Source organism: Pinus tabuliformis, chromosome 9 (assembly GCF_031772625.1).
Source record: "Pinus tabuliformis cultivar Carrire ecotype Pingquan chromosome 9, CPIR1, whole genome shotgun sequence".
In the NCBI taxonomy this organism is placed as follows: Eukaryota; Viridiplantae; Streptophyta; class Pinopsida; order Pinales; family Pinaceae; genus Pinus; species Pinus tabuliformis.
Window position 1 is genome coordinate 528908517 of NC_142307.1, and position 25450 is coordinate 528933966.

Genomic DNA, 25450 nt, shown 5'->3' on the forward strand with positions numbered 1-25450 from the left:
CAAAGGGCATTGCATATTGTGCTGATCTATCATTATCTGGCCAATCAGCAAAGAGAAACATCAACGCATTTTATCAATTGCTGCCATCATGTGAGCCTGTCAGAAACTGTAACGCATATACTGAATAATACTTAGTGATATTTTTGATGCGTTGACGGAAGAACGTGCTCTTGCATCCAAAGCGTTCAAGTAAATCGGCTCAGAACATTTCGTGTAAAGGTTTTGGGTTATGCGGGCAGGCATGAGAACCTGTTGAAAACAGAGATAAATCGATATCCACAAGTCTGTATGCGGACAGAGTTGCTCAGCCATTTGTTGGATCAATGTAAATGCCCATTTTAGCATTCATCCGCCGTCAAACCTGCATACTCTGGAACGAAACTACATCCCTGCGTTGAAAGCATTGTAGAAGGTTCCATCCACGCCGTCGACTGTTCAGATTTCAACGCTGCTCTGTCCGCCATTTTCCCTGTCCGCCCACAGCAAAAATGCATTGAATCGATGCTTTAATCAGGCAAAACGAAATCATTATCTGCGGGATTTTTCAGATTTGATCTCAGTAGCACAAACGATCAGGGTATTTGCAGCTTCACGCATCAAGCATATTGCCAGATAGACGGATTGATCCCTTCTACGCAGACGGAACAGGTAAAACCCTAAAGCATTACCGAGAACGATTTGATCTGGTAAGTTCTTCTCGGCTCGCATTTTCCTTCTTACGCTGGTAATGCTTCACCGTATTGCGTGTTACGCTTAGGTTAGAATTTTTTTTTTTGGACGCAATCGTATTCTGATGCCAGACCAGGTCATGATTTCATGCTTGGTTTTTGATTTAATATGTAAATGCGTGGTTATATCGCAGCTGAGGGTTAGGCGTAATACCTCTCACCGTTAGACTTTTTTTTTATGCGTAAGTTAGGCTATCGTTTCTTTTTGTTAATTTCGATTTTATTTGCTTAGGAATTTTCAATTGTATGTTAAATAAAATCATTTAGAGTAGCGAGGTTATTTTGGCTAGTTTAAAGTTTCATTTAGATTTCAATTAAATTTTAAAAAGAAAATGTTTACGTGAAGTTACGATTTTAGTTTTTTTTTTTTAGATTTTGATTTAGTTTTTTTTAGATTTTAGATTCAGGTTTATAATATGTATATATTTGCATAGTTGTTTCTTAGGTTTTGTTAGATTTTAATTTTTTTTTTATATAGATTTTAATATTTAGTTTTTAGATTTTATGTTTTAGATTTTTGTTTAAGCGTTTTAGATTTTATTTTTAGTTTAGATTTAGTTTTAGAATAGGTTTTAAATTTTAAATTTTTAGATTTTAAATTTTCATTTTTATAATAAAAATAAAAAATATAAAAAAATATTGAAAAAAGATTTAAAATTTTTTGAAAAAATATTAAAATTTTGTGGAAAATTAGTTTTGCCAGTTTCAGTGGTTTTTCATGTTATATCTTTCATGCTGAGATCTGAATTTTTTGAAGTCGAGATGCGAATACGATGTCTGGTTAATAATTCATGATTCTCGTGGTGACTTAAGGCATTTATCTCTTCAAAATTTTCAGTTGCCGGATATCGTTTTGGTCATGTGATTTAGCTGATGACAAATGATTACTGTTCATGGTTTATGTTTTTTTTATATCATTTAACAAGTAATCATTTTAATAACAATCTTTTAAGGCACTGGTCTGCTCAATTAATTAAATCATTTTAGTGTTTATCTTGATCGTGTCTCGTGTCTCCTAACCAACTGGTCGACAGTTGGTCTCATTATCTCATAGGGACTACCCCCCTTAGCCGCGGGAGACAGGCTTAAACGGAGGGATCGGGGATCAGAGTGACAGCCCTCGGTCTGAGCGTTGTCGTGTCAATCCGCGCGATAACAGAATCCATTGGAAGGATGGAAGGTTTAACTTGGCATCTAGAGGTGGAAGTTTTTGTGGTTATGGGTCTTGGATATCTCATTTGATCTAATTCTATAGGAAGAGAATTCTTTTGGGTTTTCCCCTTGGAGGGGTTTTGCCCTGGCTTGGAGCCTCAAAAGGCTCACCATTTTGATTCATATTATCATCTTAACACAACAATACAGATGCCATATAGGCTTAGACTCCTGATCTTACCTCAGAGATAGTCTTTGGATATAGTCACCTCAACCTAGGCACAGAGAAGGGCTTGAGCACAGGAAAAAAGGTCTTCTTCATCTGAGATCTTGAACATCCCTCAAAGAGGTTCGGATTAGAAATACAAATTTGGATTAGGCTTACATTTCTTTAGACTTCAGATCATCTAACTTTTTAATTGTAGCTTCAAATGTCATGGATATCACAGAGATAATAGTTTCAGTGTAACTCAGATGTCATGGAGAGGTAAGAATGACTTAGACCTCACATTATCCATTATCGTATGCAAGGCTATCATATTTGCACTGTATTCCATAGAGAAAAAGTGCCCTAGGTCCGCAAACTTCCATAGAAGTCTCAAATCCGCAATGTAGCTTGTATAATAGAGATGAATTATGCCACAAAAAGTTCACATAACATAGATGATATGATGCCACAGGAGATTGCATAACAAAGATATGATATTGTGTCTCAAAGCTTGCAAATTTCCAGAGATTGGGAAGATATGTTGTCTCAATAAAATTGGTGACTAGTCTTCTATTTGGCTTTCCAGATCTCCTTGATTGGGCTCAGTCTTTTGGTCGTATCTTAGTGCAATGTGCTTCATAGACTTTGCATGGTGTCACAGGTATTTGGTCTCAAATTTCATGTCATTCCATAGTGGAGAAGTACTTCAAGGCCGCATGATTTCCACAAAGAATAAGTAACACATGTCCACAATTTTTCTTAGACAATTGATGTCACAAGAGCTCACATATTTCCACTTAGAGATAAACTCAGATTTTGCACTCCTTCCTTAGAGATAAAGTGCCTTAGGTTTGCAACCTTCCACAAAAGATAGGCGTTAAGCTCGCATGCCATACAAAGAACATGCCACAAAGACGCTCGCATGAAGCACATAAAATATATCATTGAGAGGCTCGCATGAACATAAAATAGTGCCACATATAAACTCGTATGAACCAGAGAGATACTTATTACAAAATTCGGACTAGAGCTACCAAAGGGTGCCACAAAGCTGCTCGATAGAGGAGCTTGCTTGTTGCAGAGATAAATGACGTAGATCAAATGAATGAGGGAGCTCAGATTTTGTTTATGGAGGAGGCGGCTCGAGATTGAATAATACTATAGACCTTTAGAGATATGAGCCTTAGAACTTCGCAAATCCATAGTGCAATAAGCCACAGATCATGCATGATATGCCACGGGTTGCTCACACAATTACAAAGAATTAGTGCCATCAAACTTCTCATGAAATGCCATAGGAGGCTCACATAATTACAGAGAATGGGATTCCTCAGAGGTTTTAATGAAAATTTTGGTTGCCCCAGAGATATGACTCCACAAAATTTGCATAAATTTAGTAAGGTTTGGATCTCCATAGCTTGGACTAGTAACCATACCTCAGACCCTTTCCACAGAGATAAGTTACAACCTTCGGACCTCAAACATAGACTTACAGAACTCAGATCATTCGCACAGGGTACTAGTCACAGATATTTCTTTCTTCTAGGGTAGAATTAGGCTACATAGATAACTTGCTATTCCCATAGGTGTAACAGATCTTCGATCTTACTAAACTTCAGTCCCTTAATAACCTTCAAAATCTTGGTCTAGTTACAATAATGTACCACAAGAATTCGACATTTCATCAGAGATAACTTGGACTTGACCAAACCTTTGCTTGCCTTCAAAATTGCTCTTTGATCTTCCATATCTCTAATACCATGTTGAAATTTCTAAGGCAAACAAGCTAGAATAATTTTCTTCAACAAATAAGTACTTCTAATGATCAGTTAGCATCTAATTCCACTTAGCGTTCATCCAATATCATTAAGCAATTATATAGAAGAAAATTTCATCCAATAAGCAAGAAAGAGCAGTAGAAAGGAACCATGAGACAATGAGACAAGAGACACAAAAAGCGAGGCCCGAGGCTAGGGCAAAACCTAGAAGGGGAAACCTAGAAATCTTTTCTTATGAGAGAGAGTTCAGATTTCATCAATACATCAAAAAATCAACATCAAGATATTAGCCAAACTAGTAACCAAGAACAAGATCAAGTGCCGAGCCCTCCTCTTGATTTTTGACCCCCTTATTTTGCTTCTAACTACGATGGACCAAAGATAATCACATCACGAGTTGATGTACAAAATGAGGAGAGGTCTTCTTTATATAGTCTTTGAAAGGGGCCAAATGGATGCCTCCAAGGGGCCTAGCCGACTTAAACAATATGAGGCCAACCTTGATCAATAGGAGCACAAAATATAAATTTAGATTTTTCATTTCTTCTCGAGATGAAAACACTGACCTTGGCTACGAAACTTCCAACACTCCTCACTATTTTCAGCTCTACAATTGTTCTTGCCCTGATCTTGATAACTGCTCTCGGCCCCTGAGAAGATACTCTTGACCCTGCACTTGATCTCAGTCCTTCACACGATTGTTCTCTGCTGAAGATAATCTTGACCTGCTCTGCGGATCTTTGAAGCGAACAAAGTTCCTTCTACAAATTAATTACTCCAAAAGACTTGGAATGTCAAGATATCCATGTAGGATATGAATATTATATTAAATAAAAGGAATAAGAATGCTAATGAATTACAATGAGAACGAGAGGCTTGCTTATATATTAAGCAAGTGTCTCTTCATGAAGAGTCATGTCTCAATTAGACATGCCCCTTCAACCTAATTACTACTTAACTAATAATTAATTTTGATTATTATCATTTCCATTATATTTATATTATTTATATATTTTATTCGTTACATTGCCTCCTTCCTCAAAGAGCTTTGTCCTCAAAGCTTGTCGATGAAAAAGGCTTGATCTCTTTTTCGGCTTCGAAAGTCTTTCTGTCTTGGAACAATCATCTTCGTCGATACAAGCTGATATGATCTTCTAAGTGACAAACAAAATTGTCGCACCGAGAAGGGATCAGACCATCCGAGATTAATCTTCTGTATAGCATTCTGATCACTGGAATTTTGTAACGACTTGTCCTCGTAGCACTGGGTTGAGGTTACATTACTCTTTTCTGGAACATTAGTTTGTTGTTTCGGTTTTGACTAGTTCAAATATGTAGCATGGTTGATTTGTCTGTTCTCATGATTTGGATGCCGATATGGAACTTTTTTTGTTTGATTTTTCCTTACTGGGCATGTGCCAATTTTTATATTTTCTTCTGGCGAAGATGTTGTTGAGTTGGTTATGAAACATTCACTGGGGATGTTCATTGTTTGAACTGCAACATCCAAGCGCGTGTTTTCTTCAACTTGCTTGTCTTCTTCCTGAGTTGTGACATTCACTGAATCGATATTTGTTGTTTTGTCATCAACTTGAATTCCTACATTTGATGCTTCCTTCTTGATAAGTTGTTGTACCTGGCTTTCTAATGACTTCTTATCCTTCTTAAGTTTCTTAATTTGCGTCAACAATTTTTCACTATGGTTTTTAAGTCGAGAAACTTCTTCATTTTTGTCAACAGTGATTTTATTAATTTCGTTTTGCATATTTTGTAATATTTTTTTACCTTCTTGAGAAATTACTTTTGAAATATCTGAGATATCTTCTGGCGTTACTGAGTTTGGTTCCAGTGTAAAATCTTGGAGCGTTATTTTCTTCTTCTTGTAAGAAAATGTCAAAAACCTTCTTTTTTTGTATTTAGAATAAAGGAACCTAGAGTTTCCATTCATGGTGATCCCAAAACAATGTCACTATCGTTAGAATATAAGGTTTTCACGGTGAATTGTGAGGTAGAAGTGTAATCTCCAATACTTAGGTGTAGATTGCTTATGTCATATTGTTTGTCATATCCACAAAGAGTATTCTTTTCAACTATATTTGATTCGGGAATCACCAATTGGTTAGCACATTTAGGACCAACATAATGACTTTTTTCAGTGATTATGATATCTCTTCCTGCGAGCGATCCTTTGATTTTAAATAATGTATCAACACTTTTACTAAAGGTTTTAGGAAACCTTTCATTACTAGTCTCCATTTTACTCTTTAAATATTAAATACCTTTTTAAATCAGTCTTTTTTTTTTAATATTCTCTTAATCTATAAAATATATTCCACTTCTCTCTTATAAAAATCTAATATTAATATATATATATATATATATTTCAAATATTCTCTTCTTCTTCTTTTTTTCACTCTTTTAATTTTTTTTTTCTATATAATAATAACTTTTTTTATATATAAAAATAAATTATATATATTATATAATTTTAATTTATATATATTATAAAATTATAATTATATAAAATTTATATATACTTTTTTGAGACCTGCTTTTCCTTTTATATGTAACTATATAAGGCTTATATAGTATCCCTTTTTATAATTATAATAATATTTTTTTCTCAGAAAATTTGGATGAGACGTGACTCTTGGTACGGTCACAATCTTTAGATTTGAACGATTAAAATTATTTAGATCACACCTTTTTTCTCCAATGTTATCAAAATATCTTTTACTTTTAAAATACCATGGGCAATTACCATGGGTTGTTTCTAAAACCTCGGTTAATGTTCTCCACGTAAAATGTAAAACTTACCACTGGTTTCTAAAACCACGGGCAATTACCATTGGTTTCTAAAATACCATGGGCAATTACCATGGGTTGTTTCTAAAACCTCGGTTAATGTTCTCCACGTAAAATGTAAAACTTACCACTGGTTTCTAAAACCACGGGCAATTACCATTGGTTTCTAAAACCACGGGCTTCTCCATGTAAAAAGTCTTAAATATACTTGAAAAGATTCCCGCTTATCTTTATTATGCACTTTTTATCAATAATGTAAAACCTTTTATATATATATATATATATTTTTTCACTTTTTTTTTGTTTGTTCAGAATATATTATTTCCTTTCCTCTTTTTTTTTATATACCCTTCTTCTTTATTCTTTATTATTATTTATTTATTTTTTTAAATAGTAGCAAATGGCCAAAGACCTAAAAAATGGAGAATCTCCCAATGTGTGGCGAAACACTTCAATTATGACAGCAACAAGGTTGATGATAGGTTGATAGCCAAAGGCCTGGTGATCAGCCAAACGTGGCTCTGATACCAAATGAAGCGAACAAAGTTCCTTCTACAAATTAATTACTCCAAAAGACTTGGAATGTCAAGATATCCATGTAGGATATAAATATTATATTAAATAAAATGAATAAGAATGATAATGAATTACAATGAGAACGAGAGGCTTGCTTATATACTAAGGAAGTGTCTCTTCATGAAGAGTCATGTCTTAATTAGACATGCCTCTTCAACCTAATTACTACTTAACTAATAATTAATTATGATTATTATCATTTCCATTATATTTATATTATTTATATATTTTATTCGTTACAATCTTGATCTTTGCTCCACAATCCTTGCGTACTCTTGCTTCTCAATCTATATGCATTCCACACAAAGAATGATTAATTATGTTGTGCCTTCGTCCTTCTCTTTCACAATAGAATTCAATGCATGCAAGGAGGCTTGGTCGAATGCTAGTTCACACTAGTGTCACGAGTTTACTTTGTTAGTTAACTAGGGCAAGTCCCAGTTACACTTGGACTATAGCTCTCAGTTAACTAGCTCAAGTTGCTTATTGATCTCCTCTAGTTGTGATTCGAGTTAACTGAGGACACAACTCATCATCTCTTCACTTCTTATCTCTGAAGTCTTAACTCGGCCACCTCATCCTATAGTCTAACTGAAGAAGACTCCAACGAATTGAAGCTCCAACACTACGCGTGCAAATTTGATGACCATTTCAGTAGACTGGAAATCAACTCATCTTAACTGAAGTCTATCTCATGAACTCGCATTCAAGCTAGAGAAAGATTAATTCGAGGTCTTCCCTAGCTAAGGCACAAGCCACAACACCTTCCATCGCTACATTTTCAACACTCCCTCTTAGCGAGGAAGGGATTCTGTACAACTCCTAACTTATCTCTAAAAAACACGAACTTGCCTTTGACTAAGGCCCTCGTCAAGATATCCGCAACCTGCTCATCTATTGGAATGTACAGTAGCTTTACTATTCCTTTCTACACATAATCCTTGATATGATGTTACCTGATCTCGATGTGCTTGGAGTGATCATTAAACACTGGATTGTTAAATTTACTCTACAACAACTTCAATCTTAACTCACCTGGGCTGTTCCTTTAGCACTCAGTCCTCATGCCAGCCTCACTGTACCTTGTTGTAGCCCTCAATCAAGCTTCCTTTGCTGCTACAACCTTCTTTTGTCCACAGGGTCTGCTCCTTTAAACCTCTGTCCAATGGCTGTTCTTGCTGTCAGCCCTATAAACCATTGAATCATGGACAACAACACTTGGTCCTTCTTTTCTGGCCTACTATATCAGCCTCGACCTCACTGCTTTCACTAGCAGGCTAATCCTTTAGCCCAGCTGTTACCTTCGGCCTTCTTCCTACGCACTCGGCCCTTCCCGTGGCCTCCTTTCCACAGACTCAACCCTCTGTTCTAGGTTTGCAACCTTCCTTTCCTACAGATCCTCTGCGGTTAGTCCAATTAGACCTCCAAATAGACCCTCGGCTTCCTTCCTAGGTACTCAGCCTGCCTGTCTCAGCCCTTGTTCAGCCTGTCAATAGTTTGTGTGTAACGACCCATCTCTGAATACATATATTATACGCTCCAGAATATAAAAAAAAATAATCATATTAATAAAATCGAATAAAGATTAAGTATTAGTATCAACAATTAATTAATATAAAGTTATAAAGTTTATATTAAAAACAAATATAAATAAAACAAAAGTATATATGAATATCATAAAGTTAAATGACAAACAAATATGATAAAGTACATATAACTGTTATAAAGTTATAAAGGATACGCTATATGGTTATAATGAGGCGTGATAGTGTTATAATGACAATAACACATATATAAGGTTTAAACGTTAAATACCTTAATGCTACATATAAACACCTGTAACGGGAGTGTGACTCACGCTCATGAGGAATGCTGTCACCACGAGAGAAAGCGGTGGAGTCGCTGGTGTGCAGGGCGGCCACCGCTAAACGCAGGCTATAAACCGCAGATAATGGGCTGAGAAGGGGGGGAACAGAAATCAGGAGAAAATCAGGAGAAAACCAGGAGGACAAACCAGGAGGAAGAAAATTGACCATTGGAAGAGCTTTAAGCACATTCTGAGGTTCTGGGCACGGGGGACAGTGAGCTTCTGTTGAGAAGCTTACTGGATTGAGCAGCCAGGCTCTGCTCAGTCTGGCTGGGTGGAATTGGTTTCCCGGTAATTGGAGCAGCGTAGCCGCAGGCAACATCATCTGCAGCAGTTCAGGTAGCAGTTTAGGTAGGTACCTGCTTTAAAATTCTTATTGTATCTGTATTTCAGTTTTTCGGTTCTTACTGTATCTGCATTTCAGTTTTTCGGTTCTTACATTGTGAGGCCCTTGACCTGCTTCTTTTAGGCCTCGACCTCAGCACTTAGCCTTAGTTGGTCCTACACTTCACACTTCGACCCTGCTCCATCTGCGGGCTACTCTTTTAGGCCCTCGCTTTGCTGTACAGACCTTGACCAGCCTATCAATGATACTTTGAGTTCCTCAACTTCTTTTATGCCTGAGCCCTCAGATCTAGGTCTCAATCCACTGTAACAACAAACAGTTGCCTGCGGCTTCACCTCGCTTGACTGTGGCTTCACCTTTGCTAACTAGAATACACACTGAGCCTCCTTCTATGCTTGCCGCTGCTTCTCTAGGGCTGTCTGCGATTCCTTTGCTTGTCTAGGCTAAGTCCTTCTAGCCTCCTCTCTCACAAGTGAAGTCCTTCTCACTTATGTCTTGGCCTATCCTTTGGGCTTTATTTATATGTTGTGCATAGGTCATTTAGGGAACCCCTTGTTCCATTAAGGTGTTGCCCACTCAACCTCTTAACAGTAAATTAGAATATTAAATTCATATCCTTGGGGGTTTCAAGCTCACTCCTTTTGGTCAAAACCCCAAACTTTGGGTGTCTTGCCCACCAACTCTCTTTTTGTGGGTTTTATTCACTCAGAAATACCTTCCGACCTTCCCAAATTTCAACATCCACTGTACTATACATTAAATAATAGTTTTATTATACATTAATAGTGGCTGTACTATATAGTATACACATTTAATTATAGTGTTAATATTTAATGACTGACTTTTGCACTACACCTTAAATGACAGTCTTATCACCTTCTTAATTTGTTGCTGTGCTATCATTGGCTGCAGTTGGCCAACTGTTATATGTGATGGAAGGTAAAATCAAACAGCAGTCTATGCAGACCATGAAGAAACAGCTAAAAATATTGTCACTCTATGCAAAAGAGTCATGACCTGTTGTCCCCATTGAGTCTCACAAAGTTGATATATATTACTGCCCTGCATAAAAATTCATCGTACAATACTACAAAGATATACACCATTAGCAAAGGACAACCGTATTACAAATCACTAACAACAGCTAGCATTTGTGAACTTATCTACAGTACTATATATTACATGACAGCTCTATTATACCCCAATATGGTTGGACTATAAACATTTAATTGTGGTGCAATAATGCCTGTATTATAAACATCGAATAATCGTGGTATTACTTATTAATTGATAGATTTATTACTTATTTATTAATTGGGTGTTCTTGAGACATTTTCGTGGTATTACTTATTAATTGGTAGTTATACTACCATTTAAATGGCAGTCTTATTGCCTTCTTAGTTGGCTGCTTTGCTGTCATTAGTTGCTGTTGATTTACTGTTATTTCTGATGGCTGACCTGCCCATTAATAACACACCTTCCTGCAATATTACGACAGCGCGACTATCATTATTTGCAATAGCCTCCATGTATTTCTTAGCGTCCAACCTAGAAAAATGTACATAAGGACTAGTATATTTAGGGGATAAGCTGGTAATTCTTTGCCTTTAATTCCCAAAGTTTTACCCTTAAATGCATTTTCCTCTATAATTGTATTTGTTTCAGTTTTAAATAAATATCATTCTTATGTTCATGAATGATTGGGTTATTTTGGCATACATCTGTGCTGGGTTTCCTCTCATGCTTCAGCTACTTTGTATCACCACTACAGCAACTTGGTTCTTGAGGTTTACTATTTCATCACACTTGGTCTCTTGTAGGAGGTTGTTGGGTGTTCTTGAGACATTTTCCTTTTGTTTCATTTTGTTTTGCTTGCATTTTTGTTTGAGTGATATTTGTCAATATGATCTTTAAAGTGGTCTATAGATGCAACCTCTATTTACTGGAATTCAGGTTGTCAATTAAATTGTATGTTTTTTTTACAGGTGGACATGGTTACTCCAATGTGTTCCCAGTTGACTTATGAAGGCCTTCTAGATGAGGTATGCTTATCATCAAATTATTTTCGAGATGGTTGAAGTTACAGGGTATTGTTTACCTTGGACTCAAATGCATTAATTTTGAAGTGGATGAAGAGTATAGGTGGTATTTTTCTTGAGATTGGAGGGCTGTTACAGAATTTCTGATTTAAAACTCACTTACTGTAATAAAAGTATAAAATGCCGTTATGGACATGTTCATATGTACACAGAATAAGCTCAACTCTACCTCAAAATCTTTTTATAAAAGACAACAAAGATAATCGTCAAGGTGAATTTGTCTGCACATATCAGGAGTTGACTAGTGGTGTTAGTGGTTCAAGATTAGATTGCCCTTGTACTCTAACTGTCAATCATGACAGCTTGCTAACAGAAACAGACGTACTATAATTTGTCTATCTCTTTATTCTGGTTCCCCAGTGTTGAATTCTGTAGCTATGGTCGGTCTTCATAATCTATATTTTAGCCCTTGAAATGTATAATGTAATTGTAAGATATGTTCTTCATGTCATTTTCATTGGTTAGCCCTTGAAAGAATTATTATAAGAAATGTTCTTCATTTCAGATTTAAAAGAGAATTTTGAAATTTGAATTTTGAATTTTTGGCTCCAAACTAGTCAAGTTGGCCCCCCCTCAAGTCAAGTCGGCCCCAGTGAAGAGATACACCCATTCAAATAGGGAGATCACTATATTAGTATATAAAGAGCATTCGACGTCCTCCTCAAGGCACCATTTGACTTTTCATAAAACAAGTAATATTTTGGGCATTCAAGCGAAGGAGAAGAAGGACGAAGAAAGATAAGAATGATGAATTCATCTCTAGCATCTCTCTCTCTCTCTCTTGACCTCGCATGTGTGAATTTCTGGGCGTATTCTAGGAGGCCAAAATTCGGCCTAGGCAGATCAGAGAGGGCCGAAGTTGAAGGTTAGAAGTTTGACTTGACTTGACTTGACTAGAGGGCTGCCTGTCCAAGTTTGCTCATAGCTTGTTGGTCAGTTTGACCTCATAGTTGACTAGTTGCATTAGATGTATCTCTTGTTGAACTAAAGAATTTCTCTAAGGAAAAGGTTGTTGGGTTTTTCCCCCAAGTGGGTTTTCCCAGGGTAAATCTTGTGTTCTCTTTGTGCATTGTGATCTCTACCGTCCTTATGCTTTTATGGTTGAATTTTTAAAGTGTAATTGCTGATTGATAAACTAGAATTGCTGAAAAGAAGATCTACATCATTAAAAGTAATTATCAATGTTTCAGAAATTTGTGCTTGTATCTATTGCATTTGAAAAAATCAACATGGTATCAAAGCTTTCGTGATGGAAATGACATTGAGATCACTCTTGAAGAAGCTTTGGTAAAAGATCTCTCTTTAAAGAAGACTTATATCTACAATCTGTTTGCTTATCTGTGATCATGGGTTTCTCTATGAAGTTTGAGAGTAAATTGGAAGGAGCTACAAATTTCAGGGCTTGAAAGATAAGGATTGACTTTATCCTTGCAAAGCATGATCTCTTAGGTATTGTGAAAGGTAAGGTCACTGAACCATCAGATAGTGAAGGAAAAAGAAAATATGAGAAGGATGACATCACAACTATGAGTGTCGTTGTGGTCTTTATCAAAGATCACTTGATTCCTTATGTTGCAACACTTGAATCTTCAAAGCAGATGTATGATGCCCTAGTTAGATTATACACTATCAACAACATTGGTCAAGCAATGAGTTTGAAGAATGAGCTTCGTGATGTTAAGATGACAAGAAATGATACTATAGCCTCATATTTCATGAGGATTTCTCAATTAAGAGATCAACTTCAAGCAATTGATGAAGTCATTTCTAAAAGCGAACTAGTGACTACAACACTTAATGGTCTACCTGATTCATGAGACTATTTGCATCATGTATATGTCCCAGAAAGGAAGCTCCCATGTTTGAAGAACTATGGACTGCATATACTCAAGAAGAATCAAGGCTCATATCAAAAGGAAAGATTCAAAGATTTGAAGAAGGTGATTCTCAAGCATATGTAGCAAGTTTAAAAAGGCTAGAGGAAGAAAGAACTTTGGATTCCAAAGAAGAAATGAAGGAAGAAGATCTGCTCCTCAAGGAAAGAGAGATATGTCGAAAGTTCAATGCTATAATTCTCACAAGTTTGGTCACTATAGACACGATTGTCCTGAAATATCAAATGATAGAAAGAGAAAGGGAAAGCAACATGCCACCACATCAAACATTCATGAATTTCCAAAGAAACCCAAAATTGAAGAATCAGGTACTATTTTTTTTTAATCTATATCTTGTCTATGCTCTTACAGATTCTATTGCAAATAACGATGATTTGTGGCTAGTAGATAGTGGTGCCTCAAGGTGCATGACGGGAGATCGTGACAACCTCAAAAGTCTAAGAAGATTATCTCAAAAGATAGAACTTGGAGACAACAACAATTATGTTGTAAAAGGCGTTCAAAAAACTTCTATTGAGTTGGAATTAGGTGAAAGTGTTCATCTTAGCAATATCCTATATGTACCAGGGTTGAAAAGGATTTGGTTTCCATTTCATGTTTGGAAGATAAGGGAGATAGAGTAGCATTTGTTGATGGAAAAGTTCTTGTATGGCCCAACGACTTTAGTAGAGATTCTGCCAGAGTAATTGGAGTTCGTGAAGGAGGGTTGTATAGGCTTTTGAAACAACCTGCTCAACCTTCACTATAGAGCTTTGTCTGCTTTAAAACAAATGGTTTCAGGTGTTCCAAATTTGTAGGTAGAACATTAATAAGTTTGTAAAGGATGTGCACTTGGGAAGAATGTCAAGAAGCCCTTTCCATCAGCAAAAGTAGATCTAAGGAAATTTTGGATCTAGTGCATTTTGATGTATGTGGTCTAATACTATGTAACGATGACTTCTCTTACAAGACATGGATTTACTTCATGAAGACAAAGGATGAAGTCTTTAACAAGTTTCAGGAATTTAAGGCTGAAGTGGAAAAATTAAAGGGAAAGAAAATCAAGATCCTTAGATTTGATAATGGAGACGAACATACTTCCAAGGAGCTCGTTTCCTTTTGTAAAGAAGATGGAATTAAGAGGGAGTTGATAGTCCCTTACAATCCACAACAAAATGGGGTTGCTGAAAGAAAGAACAGAACCATTGAAGAATCTGTTAAGGCAATGATGCATGATCAAGGCTTGCCTATGTTTCTATGGAGTGAAGCTTCTATGACAACCGTTTATATCCAAAATAGAAATTTTGGAAAATAAAACTTCTGAAGAAGCATTCATGGGACAAAAACCACAGGTTGGACGTTTGAGAATATTTGGTTGTCCATTCTATATCCATGTATCCAAAGATAAGTGAAGCCCCTATGGAAGAATGTTCAGGTCCTTTAGAACATCCTGTAGATCATTAAGAAGAGCCAAAAGGGCTAGCGATCCATTAGACCCAATTGTTGTTCCTGAAATTAGGAAGAGACTAGCTTGGCTGAGATCCACTTTGCAAGACGCAGAAGGACATGCAACAATATGTGACACCTTTAGGGAAAGCAAGAAACCAAGGAGGTATTCTGGTTATGCAACATTGATGACTAACCTCATTGATCCTAAATGTTCCACCCATGAAGAGACAACTAGCCAACAAGTTTGGAAGGATGCAATGTTGGAAGAATACCAATCGATTATGAAGAACGATGTATGGGAGATTGTGCTGAGACTTGAAGGAAAGTCAGTAGTAACCTCCAAATGGGTATATAAGATCAAGCATGCAGTGGATGGCAATATTGACAAATATAAGGCAAGATTGGTGGCTAGAGGTTTCTCTCTGAAAGAGGGGAAGGACTATGATGAGACTTTTGCTATGATTGCTAGGTACACTACCATTAGATCTATTATTTCTATTGCTTCTTTTATTAGTTGGAATTTATATCAGATGGATGTAAAGACTGTTGTTCTTAATGGTGTGATTGAAGAAGAAGTGTGCATAGAACAACCTTAAGGTTTTGAGGTTCATGGAAGAGAGGCTCACGTTTGCAGATTGAAGAAAGCCTTGTATGGACTTAAGCAAGAACCTAGAGCTTGATATTTTCAAATTGATAGTTATTTGACAAGACTTGGTTTCTCCAAAAGTGATGTTGATCCAAGCCTGTACATCAAGGTTGAGAAGAATGAACCTGTGATCCTATTATTGTATGTTGATGATTTATTTCTGACAAGTGTGGAGCATCTCATTATTCGAAGTAAGAGGGAGCTAGCTTTTGAATTTGATATGAAGGATCTTTGGTTGATGCATTACTATTTGGGTCTAGAAGTATGGCAAAAGCCTGGTGAAATCTTCCTTGGTCAAGGAAAATACATTATCAAGATCCTGCAGATATTTGGAATCATGGACTGTAAATCAATGGCGACTCTGATGATGACAATTCTGAGAAAGTTGGGAGACATTGAGTTAGATTTGGTAAGTCCATCCATGTACCATAAACTAATTGGATCTTTGATGTATTTGGTTAATACCAAGCCGAATATTTGCTTTGCAGCGAATACTCTAAGCCAGTTCCAGGTGGAACCAAGACATGATCATTGGATTGCAGCAAAGCATGTATTGAGATATTTGTGTGGTACAGTTGATTATGGTTTGAGATATGTCTCAAATGGTGATATACAACTGCAGGGTTATATAGATGCATATTAGGCAGGGAGTGCTGAAGACAGAAAGAGTACATTCAGAGGTTGCTTTAGTTTGGACTCTGTTATGATTTCGTGGATGACCAAGCAGCAAACATCAATACTGTCAAAGCAGATTATATTGTAGCCAATTGAGCGAGTTGTGAAGTAGTGTGGCTTGGGAAGTTACCTGCGGGACTATTTGATCATGTGCTAGAATCGACCATGATATATTGTGATAATCAACACTGCGTGAAGTTGACAGAGAATCCAGTTTTCTATGACAGGCGAAGCACATCGAGATCAAGTACCACTTCATTCATGACATGGTGTAGAAGGGAGCAATGAAGCTCCAGTTCGTTTCAACTTTCTATTGATGAACAAATTGCTGATATTCTTACAAAGCCTCTGTCCAGAGTGAAGTTTGTATACTTCAAGGACATGCTTGGACTTGTTGAGAATGCCTCTCTCGTTGCGATGGAGTGTTGATGAGATAGCATCGTGGACTTACATTCTCCCTATGTGAATGTCAAGTATATTGACCTGAATTAGGGAGAATGGTCTAACAGAGGATCGTCATTCTTCTTGTGTCTAGTATATTGACCCGAATGAGGAAGAATGGTCTTGGAGCATTAGGTTCATTTAGCATCAGGCCCCAAATTACTTAGTGAGAGTGTGGCCTTTGGAGATTCACCACGTATCAAAGATATTGACCTGAATGATGGTGAACCAAGACTAGTTTGGATGCCATGTGTCAAGTACGACCCAAATTATGGTGACTAGTTGATTCTAAATGTTGTGCCATGTTCCTGAAGTACTGACCCAATTTATCGTGAGGATATACCATAGGTTTGAAGTATGGACCAAAATTATAGTGAGGATGTACCATGTGTACTATTCGTTAGTTTCCAAACATATGGGGATTGATTACAACTTACAAGCCTTTTGGGCTAAGCAAAAGCTATTCTCCCCACCATAGAAATTTCTTGATGTTGGCCTTAAAGATCACATATTGCTAAGCTCACACAGGCCTAGGAATAGGTTACTGTAGATTGGAATGCTGGCAAATGCACTATTTTTAGACCCTTAGGGTGGCTATTAGAGATTCATCCCCATGTAGGTACACCTGCTTAGTGCTTGCTAAACGACACCCCTGTTAGAGCAGGTGTCGGGTCTTCATTGGTTGTCGACATTATAATGTAGTCTTTTGGTCTTCTTTGGGCTTGTTTTAGATGCACTTACCTCACTAGATATTATATTTTTGACTTAAAACTCATGTGAGCATAGACAAAACCATTGCCACTATTTATTAGTTATTAGATAAAAGACCAGGAGTTTTGGCAATGTTAGCTTTTGTAGCATCGGATGTGTTCTAGCAACGAAATTTTGTGGAGAGGCTAGAATACATGAGATCTCTAAAACCCAGAAATCGTTTATGGAAATTCCACTTAGAGATGACTTAATTAGATTATTTGTCATTTTTTAAATATTTCCTAAGTCTAAACTTAGGGAATATGACTAATTAATCAGAATTAATTAAGTTATGGTGTGAATATTTTAGAAACTCACACGGATCGACTTCTAGTTAATCCTAGCCATAGATTAAGATCTAATCTTGGCCGTTGATGTCTCAACAGAGGGTTGTAAGAAGAAAGACGATGGGGCTTGGAGAACACACTAACAAAGAGGGGTAGAGATGGTGAGACCGGAAGTGATTCAGTGAGGTCGAAGCAGTGAGAGAGTGGCAGAGATAATGAGGCCAGAAGAACCTTTTCCAGTTCTGGCGAGTACATTGGAGAGAGGCAATGCAGAGCCCTCTTGGGGAGATTTCCATTTTGCTGGGGAGAAGTCAAGATTTTGGGCCAAAAGTTGGGCAAAGGGTCTGAAGGCAAAGAGTATCATTTTCCTAGACAACAACTAACGAGACAGTGAGAGGTGATACAGTTCCGAGCTAGAGGTACGCAGTGATTGCATAGGCTGATGCAAAGGTAGCAAGGGACGACTTGGTTTCGAGTTGAGGTCAGTGTCGAATCTCCTGTGGAGTGAGGAATTTTCCTCACTAGTTATTTTTGCCAGTTTTCCTCTGTTTGGATTGCTAGTTTAAGCATCCATAGTTTGTACTCATATTTTCACTACTGCGTAATATTAAAACCCTCAACTGCTACACCAGTTTTCCTGAGTTGGGTTTTTCCGGGGACTTAGTCCGAAAATAACAATGTCATATTGTGTGTGTGCATTTATTTCTTCCAACGTCTTTATTTCTTCTGCAATATTTTATTTGTGAAGGTTGCAGTGTATTTGTTTTGATATTTGCCGTAGCACACAACAAATAATTTGTTTAGTTAAATTAACAAATAGAATAAATAACATCAGTTGCTGCAATAGGATTCTGGGTTAGCCAAACTTTCACAGGTAGTGCTCATGGTTTAGGAGGTGTTACTTGTTCTAGGACTCCCTTTAGGGTAGGGTCATCATGGTTGTATTAGATTATTGCACTAGATTCGTGAGGGTTAAGGTTCATGGCATGCTTCCTTCATCAAGATATCTACATCATGGTTTGTTACTTCTTCCCAATATCCTTGGGGTTTGTTCTCATTTACAACAAAGTTTATCATCCCCATATGTTATGTCCCAAGCAATGTTGCAAACATTTCGATTTTATTGTGAAAAATCACGAAATCACGATTTTTTGGCATAGTCAATCAAATTGATTGAAAAAATTGTAATTTTTTTCAAGGGAAGAAAATCGTGATTTTACCATAAACTGTGCAAAAAGATTGTGGTTTGATGAAAAAATCGGGATTTAAGTGATTTTTTTTTTTTACTTTTTGACATTTTTAATCTTTGTATTTTTTTTCAAAAAATTGCTAATGTTCGCCGATTTTTATCCATATTTTCCCAATTGTTACGATTTTTGCATTTTTTTGACCCTTGTTGATTTTATCTCGATCTTGATGTTTGCAAAATTGGTCGCAAGAATCAAGGGGCTAGTCTTATGCATCTTAGGAAAGCTACCTACTGTCGCCACAATAACTCTTCCTTGCACTTTCGGTTGGCTTTTCTCCAACTTGAGGGAGGCTTCCTTAAAGATAAGATTGCTAATGCTATGGGGTGGAGGCATAAGGTGATTTTTGAAAAGTCAAAATTGGTCGTAGTAGTATAATGGAAAAGTGAGTGGTGCAAGAAGGAAAACCCCAAGATCAAGTGCCTAATCACACCTTGGGAAAATGAAGTCAAGAGGCCATAGATTGAAGAGGGCAAATGAATGGAAATGTAAGGAATGGGGGCTTCCATGCATGTCATAAATCAATGTTAACTTGCTGAGCTCTGCTGCAGAAATTTATCCTTGGGAAGCTAGGTTCGCTATTTCAAATGTTGCTATGAAGGTGATGCCATATAAATGCTAATGGCAATTGGGTTTATTAGATTAGCCAGATACAAGATCAATGGTAGTAAAATGGGAGGTATTACATTATCCCAATGAATCATGGATCACTACAAAGTCTTCACATCAACAATACAAGGCTTTCCTATGATGGAAATCAACAAATGAAAAATAAATTACACAAAAGAAGCCCCGCATAAAAAATGTAATACCTGCAATCTTCCATTAGGCTCCAATCACGTGAAGTAGGAATGAAGTCGAAGGGGAGAGCTCCTCAATTTCCCAAATCCTAACCATGCCAAAAGAGAGAGAGCAAACCCTTATATAGGTTTGAGCTCAATTCCTCTCACAGTAAAAAGTAAATGTTTTCCTAGGTCCATTATTTCTCCAATGATCACTGTAAAATATTACATTTCTAATCTCAACAAACTTCTTAGAAAAAGTAGGAGTGAGTTGTTGAGATCCACTTTCCTCTCTTGGAAGAAATGATAAATAAATCATCCTCCACAATGAAAACGATCTAAATGCTCTCATTTAACTAACTTTATGAGAAATTTTAACAATGATAAAATGATAAGTTACTTAGGAAGCACTTCCCAAAATGGCATAGGAATTTAACAACCTCCTAGTATAATATTTAGTTGACCATTATAAACTAACATTTATTTTAACAATATTATATCGATGGTGTATTGTATGTAATAGGTTAGATATTATATGATATGGACAATGTATAATATGTAATAAGGTAGATACTATATCATATAATTTTAGTTTCTCAAGGATGAATGAACATTGACAAGGACGGCTTATGGATGGCTTCTTTTATTGGAAACAAGAAGTTCTGAATCTTTTATCTTTTGGAAACTCTCATGAAGGTCGGCGTGGTGCTAGACAACCGCCTCTAAATGGGTCGATGTAGTATCAATAGGAGATGTGTTTACTCACATGGGTTACCCATGATCATAGTCAGTAGGGGAAAACACCATAAACTAGCTTACTATAATTGACGTTGTTCAGTATTTTTATATGTCCAAGACTTTATTGTGGCAAGGAATAATTGCGATTTCTTCTTAGCTATGACTACCAGATTGGTTCGATTAGCTCTAAAATTGGAATGGGTGTTAGTAACTCTTGTTTTCGCTTAAAATGTATAGGCACGGTGTGACAACGATCAAGGCGGGGGATGTCACTTTGATCCCTGCCCTTTCTGTTCTAGTTGTCTCCCAACAATAGGCTACGGGGGGTAGTCCCTATGGAATGTGAGAATGCGAGATTTGTTGTAATGATCCACTCCAAATTATCAAGAACATGGAAATATTAGCATGCATACGAGACATGCATATGATAGCTACATATGCATGTATCACATGCACGACATTAGTATACGTACTAACTAATTATGAGAAATACCCAAGTATAAGGTAATGAATTAATTATCTAAGTGGTAAGTAGATACCAACGTATTTATGAAATACTTGATTATACCACCATCTTAATATTGCTAGTATATTATTCAAAATATATATAATTACAAGGGATTTTAGTAACTAAAAGAAGAGTATATATATTGTTTATTATACATCAAATAAAATGTTAAAGAAAATAGGATAAATGATAATAAGGAAAATGAATTATAAGGAAAATATTAAGTAGAAAATGTAATGTATGCTCTCTCTATATATATATATATATATATATATATATATAAAATATATAAAATAGGTTAGAAGAGAATAAAGAAAAATAAGAAAAGTATAAAGATAAAGCAATAAGAAAAAAAATGAAATAATTATATAAATATTTAATGTTCTAAAATTAGATTATTAATTTAAAAGAACTAATTATAAAAAAAAGAACTATAAAGAAATCAATTGAATAAATTTTAAATTAAATATTAAAAACAAAATCACTCTGACGATGAAGGAGGTATTAAATGAATAATCCTATATACCTAACATATGACCACCTCTAACATAAAAGGAGGAGCACCCTTGACGCAGGAGTACGCTCCACATGTGATCGACTCAAAGCCCTTATGTGAAAGGCAGTGAAAAGGAGATGCTATAAGAGAATGGAGGATAGAAGGGAGTTCTTATAGGGAGACAAAGAGAAGGGAATAGGAAGAATGTCATAGATAGTAAGAAAAATTGAGTAGTTGTTCTTAAGGCTTTTGGGCACGGGGGCCAAACTACTTCAAATTGGCAGTATTTTGGAGTTGGGTACAAAGATTGTGCCTAGTTTGGCAGGGAGGTTTTGGTCATTTGGTAACGGGAGCATATTGGAGTTACAACCGCGTGTGATCGACCTCAAACTCGGAAGCCAAGTATGTCTCTGTGTATCAAATTGATGTGTTCCTATTTAAAATTACAGTTGGCAGATTTAAGTTGTGGTTAGGGCATAAAAAATCATTTAAGTTGTAGTTAGAATGCTACATTTGTTGGCAACCAAAAAATCAAGGAGACACAACTGAATGGCCTAGCCACTTGGTTGACTTAGCAAGTTTTAGGGATTAGATTAGATTATTGCATGAGACTAGTGCCTTATGGAGTCAAATACTTGCTTTATATCAATTATATACCAAATGACCAGATGAACAGTTGCTGATTGGAGATGCTTTTCTATCTTATATGTTATGAAAATCCTATAGTCATGGTGAGATGCAAGATCTTGGTTTATTTTAGTTAAATGCCTAAGTAGGTGAAACCTTAATCCTTAGCTGTTTTGAGGCTAGTCTCTAAAGTAAGTTGTAGAGAGAAGTCTGTGAAAATTTGGAGACCCAAATCCCTACTGCAACAAACTGATATTACTTCTCCTACTTGTTAATTCATGCAAGTTATTTATTGTGTTACACTGTAAATATCGAAGTAAATACGACTGCAACCTTCACTAATTAAATTATATGCAGAAACAAGAACTGAGCAAGAAGAAATAACCACACACACAATTGACACCGTTGTTTTTGGACAAATGTCCCCGGAAAAACCCAATGCGGGAAAACTGGTGCAGCAGCTGAGGGTTTGTATTATTATGCCATAATTTCTGAATACAATCTTTGGATGTCTTACTAGCTATTCGATACAGAGAATTTGACTACAGAGAATTAGTGAGGAATACCTCACACTGTCATTAGAGATCGACCCTGATCCAACCACTGAATGTTTAGCCCCAAGTTGCCTCTACGCAGTCACTGCGCTGCTCTGCATCACACCTTCTGGGGACTGCACTACTCCTTCTGGCAGATCGATCTATTGGCTAGATGCTCTATTTTTTGGCCCTCCGGTTTCACACCCCAAATCCTGACACTGGATCTGATCTGCTCCTCAACAAATCCACGAATCTCCTCAAGGCCTCTACACTACCTCAGCGCGGCTCTACGCTGCCTCTTCTGGATCTCTCTCTGCCTTCTCTTCAATGTATCCCCGGATTAGGAAACTCTCCAACCAGAAAACTATCCCTGCCCCTCACTGCAAGAAATCTCTTTGATGACTTCTCATGCAACTGCTGCGCTGCTCTCTTGAGAAATCGATCTCTTGATCCCATTCGATGTGATTTTCCAAATGCCCATCAAGCCTCTTCTTATAATCTTCTCGTTGATTAATCAACGACCCAGATTAGATTCTAATTTCTAATCAATGGCTCGGATCATCTTGGCTTGATCCTCATCTTCTTCTAGAAGATTCACACCCAATTTAATTAATACCCTTTAATTATTTTAATTTCCTAAGTTTAGACTTAGGCATCCATTAAAAATAATTAATTATTTTAATAAAACTGTCTTCGGGTGGAATTTCCCAAAACGATTTCTAGGTATTATGGAATACATGTGTCCTAGCCTCCCTGCAAATTTTGATGCTTACATCATATCCAATGCTGCCAGAAATCAACACTCCCTCTTCGTGATGAATTTGCTCTAGTAATGCAACTTGCTGAAGTATCACCCTGACTCTGTAACATCTCCCTCTGTGCTGCTGATGTCTAACATCACTGCCCACCAACTACTGCGCAACTCTGATTTTTGCTGCATTCGTGCTGCTGTTGACTCTGTTGAATTGCTGTCAACTACTACAACATCTGCAATGGAAAAGAATCCAAAATATTGAACTAACTGTGTTCAGTATGATGCATCAGTCGTCTGAGTTTTGACTGCTGCTAACTCTACTTTGTGTCAACTGCATTGCTGCCAACACTAGCTCTAGATTGCTTAGTATCTGACTCTTACTAGCCACTGTATTTGTCACTCTGGCACTTCTCTGCACGAACTGACACTGGTCCATCTTGTTACTTCTAATATGGGCTCCTGTAGCAAGGTATTGACCCAAGAGGTGGATTCCTCAAGGATCCTGCCCATTTGCAGTTTTTCGAACTACAGTACTAGATCACTCCACCTCTCCCCTGGAGGTATCTGGGCAATCATGGCAAACTCCTCCTCCTCGATCCTTGTGGTTGCAACCAGCGGATCATGTTTCTCGTCCTTGTCCTTCTTCTTGAGAGGACACTGCGTAGCGTAGTGATCAAATTTACCACACTGGAAACATTTGATTTTAGAGATGTCCTTCCGCCTCTGCTACTCTTGCTGCCCCTTTGATGCAAGGGATGCATTCTCTTCCTCCTCCTTGGGCTCGGTCCCACTGCTGCTGTTGCCATCGAGTTTGCACTTGACTAAGTCTCACCTCATCTCTTCCTGTTGAAGAACGGCCCACATCCCTTCCCAATTCGACAATTTCTCTCTGCCCAGAATACTCTAGACAAATACTTGCCATTCTTATGAGACTGAATTCATGGCCAACCTTACCATCTTTGTAGGCTTAGGCGCTGATCCTACAACTTCCAACTGATCTCGAACTTCTTGAAGCTTCGATAGGAACAGATCAATCCGTTCCCCCTTCAGCATCCTTGTGGATCTCATTTTCTCCTCCAAGTACATCTTCCGCTGCTCGGGAGATCCTTGATACAACGTAGCCAAGGCATCCCATATCTCTTTGGCTGGTCCCTTTGCCAGCAATGTGACATACAACGTGATCGTTCACTCTATCGAGGATCAACCACTTGGCCTTTGCCATCTTAGCCCTGTACTTTTTGAGCGGATCTGCATTGGAGGGTACAACTTCCACGCTGTCGACATAGGTTTTGAGATCATGCTCATCTAGAAGGTAGGAGATCCAAGCCTTCCAGATCACATAGTTGGATGCTTCGTCTAATCAATCTTGATCTCTCAGCCCATTAGCTGTCATCTTTGTCAACAAAAGTTGAACTGCTCCTTCTCTCCTCTGCGCAGCTTTTAGGTTGCCAACGCATTCCCTGCTGGAGTTAGTAGATTTTCTCCTTGCTACTGCTGCTTAGCAACTGAGAAATATAATTCCTTGGCTTGGAATTCTCTGATAAAGAAATTCCCTCAAAAAGTGTCTTCTTCCTTCTTCTGACGCTTTTCTGACCCAACAAACACTGCAGAAAACTGCGTCCCACCTGAAGACTGCTCTGCGCTGCTCCCTCTGCCACTAACAAATCACGAACTAGAAATCTTACCTCTCTGGCAACTCACTCAGAGAGAGATTTTCCTTGAGAATCTTGCCCTTCTGGCCTGGACTGCGCAATCCCTTTCGGGATTCGATCTGCTGCCTATGCAACACTTCGATCTCCCTCTTCTTCAACGCTAGGCTCTTTTGGTCTGCTCTCTTGCTTCACCTGCATTCTGATACCATGTGAAAATTTGGAGACCCAAATCCCTACTGCAGCAAATTGGTATTACTTCTCCTACTTGTTAATTCATGCAAGTTATTTATTGTGTTACACTGTAAATATCGAAGTAAATACGACTGCAACCTACACTAATTAAATTATAGGTGGAAACAAGAACTGACCAAGAAGAAATGCAAGAAGAAATAACCACACACACAATTGACACCGTTGTTTTTTGACAAA

At 37.3% G+C, this 25450-nt stretch overlaps 1 protein-coding gene across 2 annotated transcripts in view; it reads left to right on the forward strand.

The window, feature by feature from the left end:
* The window catches only part of ATVPS33 (Sec1/munc18-like (SM) proteins superfamily), a 457978-nt gene that overhangs the window by 42846 nt on the left and 389682 nt on the right, over positions 1 to 25450 (forward strand). For both annotated transcript variants that reach the window (XR_016263097.1, XM_089441389.1), the window contains exon 9: positions 11446 to 11502. Coding sequence is in view for 1 of the 2 variants with exons in the window: in XM_089441389.1 (XP_089297515.1) it covers positions 11446 to 11502 (57 nt within the window). In the remaining variant the exon portion in view is untranslated. The remainder of the gene's footprint in view (positions 1 to 11445; positions 11503 to 25450) is intronic.